The sequence below is a fragment of the Carcharodon carcharias genome, chromosome 10 (assembly GCF_017639515.1).
Source record: "Carcharodon carcharias isolate sCarCar2 chromosome 10, sCarCar2.pri, whole genome shotgun sequence".
Taxonomy (NCBI): Eukaryota; Metazoa; Chordata; class Chondrichthyes; order Lamniformes; family Lamnidae; genus Carcharodon; species Carcharodon carcharias.
Genome location: NC_054476.1, coordinates 143851332 through 143863907, shown reverse-complemented (window position 1 = coordinate 143863907; position 12576 = coordinate 143851332). Strand labels below are relative to the sequence as shown.

The following is a 12576-nucleotide window of genomic DNA, read 5'->3' as shown; positions in this document are numbered from 1 at the left end:
GCAGATGTGGAATTTGAATTCACTAAAAATGTGGAATTAAAAATCTGCTGTCCTTACCTGGTCTGGCCTACAACAACTCTTATATGCCCTCTGGACTAGGGCAACTAGAAATGAGTAATAAATGCTGGCTTAGGCAGCGACACCCACATCGCATGAATGAATAATTTAAAAAAAGGATGACAGAGTCTACAGAGGGATATAGGTTAAGTGATTGGGCAAAAACTTGGCAGATGGAATATAATGTGGGAAAATGTGAGGCTATGCACTTTGGCAGGAAGAATAGAGGAGCTGAATATTATTTAAATAGAGAAAGGCCGCAGAAATCTGCAGCTGATGATGGGGGTCCTCATGCAAAAAGCTAACATACAAGTTCAGCAGGTAATAGGAAAGGCAAATGGAATGTTTATTTCAAAAGGAATGGAGTATAAAAATAGGGAAGTCTTGCTAAAACTATACAAGGCACTAGTTACACCACACCTAGAATAATGTGAATAGTTTTGGTCCGCTTATCTAAGGAAAGATGCATTGGAGGCTGTCAAGAGAAGGTTCACTTGGTTGATCCCGGGTGTGGAGGGATTTTGTTATGAGGAGAAGTTGAGTAGGTTGGGTCTGTACTCATTGGAGTTTAGAAGAATGAGAGATGACCTTATTGAAACATATAAGATTCTTAGGGGGCTTGACAGAGCAGATGCTGAGAGGTTGTTTCCTTTGTGGGAGAGTCTAGGACCAGAGGGCATAATCTCAGAGTAAGGGGATGCCCATTTAAAACAGGTGAGGAGGAATTTCTCCTCTCTGAGGGTAGTCAATCTGTAGAATTCTTTACCGCAGAGGGCTGTAGAGGCTGGGTTGTTAAGTATATTCAAGGCTGAGATAGACTGATTTTTAATCGGTAAGGGGATCAAGGGTTATGGGGAAAAGGCAGGAAAGTGGAGTTGAGGATTATCAGATTAACCACGATCTCCGTAAATGGGGGAGCAGACTCAATGGGCCAAATGGCCTACTTCTGCTACATCTTATGGTCTTATAATATCAAAGCCTCCCTTTGGGGAGCTACAGTTCCTCACAGCTCAGTCATCAAGATTATTCAGTGATGTGAGGAATCCATTACCTTCAAATGAAAACCACTTTTTTACACTGTTTTACACTGAGAGTGCGAAATAGTTATCAATTCATCCAGACGATTTGTTATCCAGCCTTCAGTAGCCTCAGGCAGTCTTACTGCAGGAAGCAATCCAGAGCTCCATTCACACCCCACCGAGCTGTACAATGTTAGCACAGTTGAAATTCTGGACTTAGTTTTATAGAACTATCCATCCCAATGAACCATAAACCCCATTTTATGCTCCACACGAGCCTCCTCCCAGCTTGCTTCATCTCCCCACCCCCACCACCCCAGCCTCCACCCAGGCTGTATCATCTCCCCACCCCCACCACCCCAGCCTCCACCCAGCCTGTTTCATCTCCCCACCCCAATTACCCCAGCCTCCACCCAGCCTGTTTCCCCACCCCCACCACCCTAGCCTCCACCCAGCCTGCTTCATCTCCCCACCCCCACCACACGAGCCTCCACCCAGCCTGTTTCATCTCCCCGCCCCCACCACATAAGCCTCCACCCAGGCTGTTTAATCTTTCCACCCCCACCACCCCAGCCTCCACCCAGCCTGTTTCATCTCCCCACCCCCACCATATCAGTGCAAAAGATAAGGCTGAAGCACTTGTTACAATCTTTAGCCAGAAATGCCGAGTGGATGATCCATCTTGGCCTCCTCCGGAGATCTCCAGCATCACAGATGTCAGTCACTTGCTTAGCAATAATCTGCGCACAGATGCCCAGTTTGGGTTCCGCAGGGCCACTCAGCTCCTGACCTCATTACAACCTTGGTTCAAACATGGACAAAAGAGTTGAACTCTTGAAGTGAGGTGAGCATGATTGACCTTGACATCAAGGCTGCATTTGACAGAGTGTGGCATCAAGGGGCCCTTGAAAAACTTGAGTCAATGGGGAAAGGGGAAAGCTTTCCACTGGTTGGAGTCATTCCTAGCACAAAGTAAGATGGCTAGGTTGTTGAAGGTCAGTCATCTCAGCTCCAGGAGTTCCTCAGGATAGTGTCCTAGGCCCAACCATCTTCGGCTGCTTCATCAATGACCTTCCTTCCATCATAAGGTCAGAAGTGGAGATGTTCACTGATGATTGTACAACGTTCAGTACCATTTGCGACTGCTCAGATACTGAAGCAGCCCACGTTCAAATGCAGCAAGACCCGGACCATACCGGGCTTGGGCTGACAAATGGCAAGTAACATTCATGCCACACAAGTGTCAGCCAATGACCATCTCCAACAAGAGAGAATCTAACCATCTCCCCTTGATGTTCAATAGCATTCCCAATACTGAATCCTCCACTATCAACATCCTGGGGTTACCATTGACCAGAAACTGAACTGGACTAGCTGTATAAATACTATGGCTACAAGAGCAAGTCAGAGGCTAAGAATCCTGCACTGAGTAACTCACCTCCTGACTTCCCCAAAGCCTGTCCACCATTTACAAGGCACAAGTCAGGAGTGTGATGGAATACTCCCCACTTGCCTGGATGAGTGCAGCTCCCACAACACTCAAGAAGGTTGACACCACCCAGGACAAAGCAGCCCACTTGATTGGCACCACATCCACAAACATTCACTCCCTCCACCACTGACGCCTAGTAGCAGCAGTGTTTATCATCTACACGATGCACTGGAGGAATTCAGCAAGGCTCCTTCGGCAGCACCTTCCAAACCTACAGCCACTACCATCTAGAAGGACAAGGGCAGCAGATAGATGGGAACGCCACCACCTGGAAGTTCCCCTCCAAGTCAATCACCATCCTGACTTGGAAATATATCACCGTTCCTTCACTGTCGCTGGGACGAAATCCTGGAACTCCCTCCCTAACAGCACTGTAGGTGTACCTACACCACATGGACTGCAGCGGTTCAAGAAGGCAGCTCATCAGCACCTTCTAAAGGGCACCTAGGGTTTGGCAATAAATGCTGGCCCAGCCAGCGAAGCCCACGTCCCATAAATGAATTTTTTTAAAAACCCTGCCCCCACAGACTTTCCTGCTATTCCTTTCTCCCATCATACCTTCGAGCTCCCCCTTAAATGTGTTTGTTCCCCCTAAAGCTGACAAACCACATCCTGTTTTCGCATAAGCAGCCTTTAGAATCAGAGTTGCTAAGTGTTCTGTTACAAAAGGAAAAATATATCAATTAAATTCATGACAATGTCCTAAGACACCAGAGCAGTGGGCTGAAAGCATCATTTTGACCCCCACTCAATCTTGTCACACTGGGAAAGTGATATGCTCCTGCATAGGAAGTGGGGCACGGATTAGAGATATTAATTTCCAATCACAGACCATGCAATTGCAACAGCTTACAGAGCAGCACTGGCAGGGGACAATGAGGTAGAAAGCTACATGGGAGAAATAGGCATAGAAATAGTGAGGGAGCAAAGGACTTGTCTTGATGTGGAGTCTGTTGCATCTCAGGATGTTCATCCCAATTCTCATACATGAATTTTAAGTGTAGCTAGTTGCTATGAAGTAACTGCCTAAGTGAATTAAGATGCTGAGACAGTATTCAGACAGGACAGTGTGTACCATGGAGAAAAATGGGTAATTCTATACTGTTCCCATTCCCCCAGGGTTTGACTCCAGTGTATCCTGCGGGACTGCAGCCCTGTTGGGTGTACCGTCTTTAGGGATGAGACTTGAAACCAAGGCCCCCATCTGCTTGCTCGGGTGGATGTTAAAGATCCCATGGCACTGTTTCAATAAAGGGCAGGGGAGTTATCTCAGTGTCCCGGCCAATATTTATCCCTCAATTGAAATCATTCATAACAGCTTATCTGGTCATTTGGGATCTTGCTGTGCATATGTTGGCTGCTGCGTTTCCTGTATTACAGCAGTGATTACATGTCGAAAGTACTTCATTAGATGTAAAGCACTTTGAGATGTCCAGCGGTCATGAAAACCACTATATAAATGCAAGTCTTTTGTTTCTTTGGTCCTGCAGTCTGTGTTGTGCTTTGTTGGGAAGAGGATAAGGGTGACCATAAGACTATAGAAAAGTTACAGTGCAGAAATAGGCTATTCAGCCCATCATGTCTGCGCTGGCCAAAAAAGAGAAAAATGAAACTAGCTGCTCCTTTTAATCCCACTTTCCAGCCCCTGCAGGTTACAGCACTTCAGGTGCAGATGAGGCCCAGAGTGAAAATCAGGTGAGATTAAGTTCTGACCCTACACAATACTGATGTGGTTTCAGCTCTGTGTTTATGATGCATTCAGCCCAACACTCAGAGAAATTGGGCAGGAACACAATGTACTCTTTAAAAGTTGTGCATGATCAAATGTTTGGTTGCTAAATTTGCTGATGACGCATAGGTAGGAAAGTAAATAGTGAAAAGAACATAAGGAGTCTGCAAAGGGACTTGGTTAAGTGAGTGGGCAAAAATTTGGCAGACGGAGAATGTGGGAAAATGTGAACTTGCTCACTTTGGCAGGAAGAACAGAATGGAGAGTGATTACAGAATTCTGCAGTGCAGAGGGATCTGGGTGTCCTGGTACGCGAATCAGGAAAACTTATTATCCAGGCATAGCAAATGATTAGGAAGGTAAATGGAATATTGTTATTTATTGCAAGAAGAATGGAATATAAAAATAGGGATGTTTTGCTACAGTTGTACAGGGCATTGATAAGACTTCATAAGGAGTACTGTGTGCAGCTTTGGTCTCCTTATTTAAGAAAGGATATAAATGTGTTAGAAGCAGTTCAGAGAAGGTTCATTTGACTGATACCTGGAATTGGGGGTGGCAGAGTTATCTTCTGAGGGAAGGCCAGACAGTCTGAGCCTGTACCCACTGGAGTTTAGAAGAATGAGAGGTGATCTTATCGAAACATACAAGACCTGAGAGACTGGACAGGGTGAATTTTGAAAGGATTTCCTCTTGCGGGAGGTACTAGAACTAAAATAAGGGGTGCCCCCATTTAAGAATGACATGAGAATTTTTTTTTTCTGAGGGTTGTGAATCTTTGGAACTCTCCCCAGAGAGTGGTGGAGGCAGGGTCAATGAATAATTTTAAGATAGAGGTAGATTGACTCCCTTGTTGGTCAAGAATCTAAGGTTATCAGGTGTAGGTGGGAATGTGGTGTTGAGGCTACAATCAGATCAGCTATGATCTTAGTGAATGGTGGAGCAGGTTCGAGGGGCTGAATGGCCTACTACTCCGAATTCGTATGTTCATGTGGATTCTGCAACTACTGTTAGGTGACAATCGTAAGAAAAGACACTACAGAAAGCACAACTCACCTTGACCCGTCCAACCAAAAAGAGCCTCCAGTTCCCTCCCCGCCACCCACCCCATCCCCCATTTGCAACTGTTTCTGAAGTGACTCCACGGTCTTCACCTCTGGTGCTTTAACTGGAAATCTTTTCCATGTGCTCATCGCATTGAACAGGAAGATTGCTGACATCATTCCTAAACTTGTCTTTATGATGAGACTCGAGAAACAAGTAACCATGTTGTTCTTTCAGCAAGGTGCCCAGGTTTGTGCAGATGTTGGCTCCTGAGGGAGCTCTGAACGTGCATGAGAAGGCTTGGAATGCATACCCATACTGCAGAACCGGTAAGTGGAAAGCTGTCAGGTTCTGTGCATTGGGCTGGGCCAGGCGTGGGTGGTGAGGGGAGGGCAATAGAATATAACACTGATTTCCAAATCTTATTGTTACAAATGGAAACCAAATTGAGTTGGTTTGATATAAACTAATCCTGTTACTAATGACTTTTAACTTATTTTGATTCGGTTGAGTGTACAGTTGGTGTACTGTCAAGCTGATAGGATTCCAATAGGAAGGTGTGGCTGTGTAAACACTGCTCCTGTCCTATCACCTTTCTCAACAGGTTTTCTGTTTTCCCTCCCAGTCAATTTTGATCCATTCAAAGTTCCTCCTCTCCTGTTTTTCCTACTGAAACATGAAGCTCAAATCAGCAAGAATAATAACCAATGTAAAAAAAAATCTAGAAAATCCTTCATTACCCTTTAGTATGAAAAACAGCCAAACTAAACTAATGCAGCAGCAGAATTTGACTTGACTTCCCTCAAGTGCACTAGCGAACCACTCAATACCAGAGTGTCAAGAAGGTGGATCACCATCACCCCCTCAAGAGCAACAATGGATGGAAAATAAATGCTGGCATTGCCAGCGACACCCATATCCATAAAATAACTAACTTGGTATCACTGCTGTTGATTATCTGAATTTGAAGCTGATAATGTTGTTTTCAGTTTTCCCAAAAGCGCAAAATGTTTTTTATTCCCCACAAGGTGCGGTTCTGACTCTCACCTCTGCAGTTTCACAGCCGTGGACCTCTTGGTCATTCCAGATATAAGCACAGCCAATCGAATAAGAATCAGTTGCAGCAACAGCTTACATTTATATATCGCCTTTAACAGGGTTAAAAAAAGTCCCAAGGTGCTTCACAGGAGCGTTACCAAATAAAACATGACAAGGAGCCTCAGAGACATTAGGATAGGTGACCAAAAGCTTGGTCAAAAAGATAGGTTTTTAAGGAGCAGCTTAAAGAAGATGGTAGAGAGGTTTAGGGAGTGAATTCCTGAGCTTAAGGCCCAGGCAACTGAAGGCACAGCCGCCAATGGTGGAGTGATGAAAGTTGAGGATGTGCAAAAGGATCATGGGGCTGGGGAGGAGGTTGCAGAGCTAGGAAGGGGTGAGGCCAAGGAGAGATTTGAAAAACAAGAATGAGAATTTTAAAATTGAGGCCTTACAGGACTAGGAGCCAAAATAGATTAACGAGCACAGAGGGTGATGGGTGAACAGGACTTGATATGAGTTGGCATATGGGCCACAGAGAATTGAATGAACAAGTTTATGAAGGGTCAGAGAACAGACAGGAGTGTGTTGGAAAGGCTAGGGTGAGGGTTTCAGCTATCCAATCACATACTGCCTGGCTAATAAGATATTAGCACATGGTGGCTGAAATAATCCCACTCCTGGGTAAATGTCAGTGTTCTCTTCCTCCACCAGTACTGTTGGGTAATATCTGTTATGATCAAAACTGCACAATGTCATTCTTCATGTGTGAAATGCATTGGGTGAGGGTGGCTGGTTGGCAGAGTCCTGACAGAGTGGGAGGGGATGGGAGAGTCCTGACAGAGGTGTGGGGGGGCAGTGGTGGTGGTGAAGGTGGTGGGAGAGTCATGGCGGAGTGGGGAGGGGATGGGGAATTGAGGAGTCCTGGTGGGGGGGGGGATGGAAGAGTCCAGACAGAGTGGAGGGTGGGGGGATGGGAGAGCCCTGATGGGGTTTGACATCTGAATAGCAGCATACTCAACAAATTTTACTTTTTAAAAATCGGTTATTAGTTTTAATTCTGCTGGCTATAGGTAGTAGCTCAGCCCTGGCTCTGGCATCTCATCCCCCTCTCATTCACCTTCCTGGAGAGAACGGCCCCTTTAAGTACGCTTAAAAAAACAGCTGCAAACAACCTGAGCTGCTTGCTCTTTTTAAATGAGAGATGTTTGTTTAAGTGACTGGACAAGCGCTGGAGATTAATCTCCCCTCGCTGTCTGTTTTCTGAAGTATAATCCACCACAGATACAGCAAAGGTAACAAAGCTCCCAGACCTGCAGGTTCCTCGCTCCTCTTTAATTTATCAACCTTGGTCCAGTGCTGGTGGAATGTGACATTGCCATGACAGTGAAATGATACTGGATCCCTGTTGTATGGGATAATACAGTGTTACTTCAGAACCATGTAAATATTTCATTAAGTTTATTGGCAGATAAGAGCAAACTAGATTATAACTTGTGAGAAGCCGACCTTTTTTAAAATGTGAAGAGACCTTCTCCCAGCTTCTTATAATTCTGCACACTGAATTACTTTACAATGCAGTGATGATGTATGCAAATGCAGCTGACCTTTTGTGCACAGCCTGTTATCACGAGCAGCACTAGGACGTGTAACCTGCTGTTCATCACGTGCTGCCACGGGATCTTTTATCATCCACCTGAACCTGCAGACATGGGGCCTCGGTTTAACACCTCATCCCCAAGAACGGCATCTCTGACAATGCAGCATTTTCTTGGGACTGCATTGGTGTGGCAGCCTAGATTATGATCTCGCCTCCCTGTAATGAGATGCGAGATGCAGTAAGAACATGTTCTGCTGAATGAAAGGCCTTGCCTATTGATGGCAGGCAGTGCTTCAGCGACATTGATTGATGGAGTGGAGATTTGGGTTTATGTCTCCTCAGCCTTCCAACCCCCCTCAAATTGCAGTTATCTGCTGTTGCTCAAAGCCTTGTTTCCCTGGCCTCACTGCTCAGTCAGCGCGAGCTGCGTATCACCCTCTTGTGTATTGCTGGAGGGAGAATGAATGCCTGTTTGTTTCTCTGCACACTGTTCCTGGCTGAGTGAGGCAGAGGGCAAGCCAGTGAGCTGCACCCAAAATTGTTTCCTCCTCCATGTGAGTATTCTGATCGCTCACCTTCCATCTGTAGTCACCTGGGGGAATCGTGACCCCTTCATATAGCATTGCCTGTCAGAGTATCAACCCCCAATCCCAAGAAACAACTGGGGGAACAAGCACATGGTAGTTTTAATGTACTGAGTTGTCTGATTGCCCTTGCAATGGGCCCTTGCTGCCCTTGCAATGGGCCCTTGCTGCCCTTGCAATGGGCCCTTGCTGCCCTTGCAATGGGCCCTTGCTGCCCTTGCAATGGGCCCTTGCTGCCCTTGCAATGGGCCCTTGCTGCCCTTGCAATGGGCCCTTGCGGTTGGTGTGTGTGGGGAAGCTGGGCTAACCCTGCCTCTTGGTAGCAACCCCTCTCCACCTTTGTTGGAGAGGGAGAAAGTTTAAATTCCAGCTTGTCCACATTCCGTCACTCGGTTGGAATGTGAGCCGAGACCCCGCGCATCAAACCTGCTATGGTTCTTGGATGAGAGGGAAGTGGACTTCAAAGGCATTAAAGGCTGTTATATGCAGCACCCTCATCTCTTCAATGAAGTACATTGACCAAAAGCTTAATTCCCTACTAATACAGCAATTGAGAGTTCAAATCCTATCCTGGGAAGCTGTGAAATTGAATTTAGTAACTTTGGTAATTCCTGGATTTGCATTGGATAAAATTACCTTTTGAAAGTTGCTGAGTTGTCATTCAAAATAAAAACAAAATCTCTGGTTCTCCAATGCCCTACAAGGGCAGGGATCCTGCCACCCTTGCATGTCACTCTGTTCCTTGCCCTGCCATGGCTCCAGCCCACCCAGACTCCTGGCATTTGGCACAATGTGGGATAGGCAAATGGTGCAGCCATGCCAAGGTCACCCATATCCTGAAATTTTTTTTTTAAATACACCAAAGAATATATTAATTATAAAATAAAAGTAAAATGCTCCAGATGCTGGAAACCTGAAATCAAAAAGTGCTGGAAAATCTCTGCAGGTCTGGCAACATCAGTGGAGAGAGGAACAGAGTTAACATTTCGAGTCCAATATGATGCTTCAGAACCCAAAGAAGAGTCATGTTGGACTTGAAACGTTAACTCTGTTTCTCTGTCCACAGATGTTGCCAGACCTGCTGAGCTTTTCCAGCACTTTCTAAAGATATTAATTCTAATAGGGTGGGTTTCATTCGGAAAAGTGCAACCCTGCATACCTGATGATATTGTGAAGTGATTCCAGTTCTTCCTGCTGGTGACTGGGTTGTCAATGTTGCCTAGTTCATGAGCCACTCTTTGATGTATCATTCTTGCCAGTGTTGCAATGTCTTTACGCACTTTTCTTCTCTCTCCTATGTCCCTCCTTGCTGCGGACTCCAGTCATTACGGTGAGTATCTATGGAAGGATTAGTTCCTGACAGTAATTAGACCCGCAGGGTGGGGCGGGGAGAGTGGTTATGTTTTATTGGTGGGACTTCTTGCCCACTGGAACATCATTTCGAGTGGAGACAGAGTTTGGAGGAATGGCAGCGGAGGGGCTGGAGGAGGAAAGGAGCTGATTACAATGGACAAGGGGTGAAGAGTGTAACTTTCCAAATATAATTTACACTTAGACTTTCATAGGACTACATTGGATATATGCTGCAGAAATAAGCCATTCCCCCATCCATTCAATGCTAGCATTTTAAGCTCCACTTGAGCCTCCTCCCATCTTTCTTCATCTAAACCTATTAGCATGACCCTCCATTTTACCCCTGTGATTATCTAGCTTCCCCTTATACTATTCACTTCACCCATTCCCTGTGACAGTGAAAAGTCAAAATTACATTTTCATCATAAGCACCTAGACATTTGCAGACTGCATGGGAAAGAGATTATTTCTGGGGACATAGACCCACTGGAGGGTGTCGGCTGCAGCAGGCTAGGGGGGTCTGTTTGAGAATGCCTCACTGCCAGACGATTCCTGCACTGCCTGCTGTTTAAATGTTTTGTTATATTCCACACCTACTAACATACCTGCATCATGATTATCAAAATAGTCATCCCGTAAACCCTACTGCTTATGTTGCCAGTTGAGTCCTTTGGTGGATTAAAACCATGCAATGACCAGGCGCTTGTATAGTCTCCAGTAAGGAAACTGAGATTTGACCCAAGTTCCTCCTTGGGCCTAAAAAGTGCCCAAAACATTGCTAGGGAAGTGGACAAGGAACGAAGAGCCCTGATCTGGGAGGAAGTTGCTGATCCAACCTCACACCTTCCTGCCCCTCACTGCAACTCTCCCCAACCTCACCAGCACCCAAACAGCAAAAGCGGGTGGCAGGGTGACAGCCTGTATATGTCCCACCCTCCTACAGTTGAATACCCCATTGCTTTTCGCAGTCTCGTCTTGCACAAGAAATGGCTGATTGGGATATTAGTGACTGAAACTGGACACACAGGAGGAAATTGTATTTCAGCGACGGGGGATGGGGTGATACTGGACCTCAGGATGCAGCATCCTCCTGAAATTCAGAAAAGCAGATTTTTTCTGTGTGGTGTGATACTTTTAATTACAATTTGTTAACAGTACTTCAAACCTAAACCCTTTTACACTTCGTCTACCAGAACGAGTATATGAAGGATGACTTCCTGATCAAAATCGAAACTTGGCACAAGCCTGACATGGGGAACGTAGAGAATGTGAGTAATAGATCTGTCCCCACCAGTGCTGTACTCCAGTATTATACAGTGACAGACCTGTCCCCACCAGTACTGTACCCCAGTGTTATACATGACAGACCTGTCTCCACCAATACTGCACCCCAGTGTTATGCAGTGACAGAATTGTCCCTACCAGTACTGTACCCCAGTGTTACACAGTGACAGACCTGTCCCCGCCAGTACTGTACCCCAGTGTTGCACAGTGACAGAATTGTCCCTACCAGTACTGTACCCCAGTGTTATACAGTGACAGACCTGTCCCTACCAGTACTGTTCCCCGTTTTGACCTTGCCTGTTTAAATGTGTTTCCCCTCGGGCAGGTACACAGTCTGGAACCCAACACATGGAAAAATGTTGAAGTTGTTCACATAGACATTGCCGACCGGAGCCAGATCCACTCACGGGTGAGTTGGTTATAACTGAAGTGTGGAGCAAGCTGTCCAATGTAAAGTAACAAGGAGACACCAGGGAAAATTTTGTTTGTGTTCTTAGCACCGATAAAGGAAATAAGCAAGTCTTTGGCTGAAATTGTTGCAATTTTCTTTTATGCTTAAACCATCCCGATTCACTTAATTAGGGAGACATTTACTAAACAGTGGAAAGTTGGATTGTGGGGTTTCCCTTATAGCTTTGGTTCCTGAGCTGAAATCCCAGGATTTCAGAAGTTTTGCTTCAGTTTCCTGGTTTATTTTTTCTTCTCTACAGTGAGCAATTCCAGGTGAAGTGAATTTCACTACGGTATTTATTCCGCAGTGAATGAGGGCCCAGCACATTACATCCATCCATCAACTCTCAGTTCTGGATGCAGCCTCTCCAGATTTGTGTATCTCCCTCGGTGCCGCACTGAGACATCTGTTTGACAGCAATGCAGAGATGTTTTATTGTGCAAACCAAACATGGAAAGCTACCACAAATAGCAATGAGATAAAAGACCATATAATTAGAGATGCTGATTAACGGATAAGTATTGGCCAGGACAGCCTGGGGCGCTCCCTTGCTCATCTTTAAAATAGTGACTGTGGGATCTTTCAGTGCCCACCTGTTACATCAGATGCAGACTCCACTTAACGTCTCAACAGAAAGAAGGTATCACTGACAATGCCGCACTCTCTAAGTGAGAGCTCTCCAACAGTGCACCACTCACTTGATACTGACCCTCGGACAGTGCAGCACTCCCTCAGTACTGACCCTCGGACAGTGCAGCACTCCCTCAGTACTGACCCTCGGACAGTGCCGCACTCCCTCAGTACTGACCCTCGGACAGTGCCGCACTCCCTCAGTACTGACCCTCGGACAGTGCCGCACTCCCTCAGTACTGACCCTCGGACAGTGCCGCACTCCCTCAGTACTGACCCTCGGACAGTGCCGCACTCC

General features: G+C 46.0%; 1 protein-coding gene across 1 annotated transcript in view; it reads left to right on the top strand.

Annotated features, from left to right (window-relative positions):
- The window catches only part of pitpnaa (phosphatidylinositol transfer protein, alpha a), a 66454-nt gene that overhangs the window by 43558 nt on the left and 10320 nt on the right, over window positions 1-12576 (top strand). The window contains exons 4-7 of the mRNA XM_041197983.1: window positions 5579-5670; window positions 9883-9890; window positions 11107-11181; window positions 11523-11606. Of these exons, the coding sequence (XP_041053917.1) occupies window positions 5579-5670; window positions 9883-9890; window positions 11107-11181; window positions 11523-11606 (259 nt within the window). The remainder of the gene's footprint in view (window positions 1-5578; window positions 5671-9882; window positions 9891-11106; window positions 11182-11522; window positions 11607-12576) is intronic.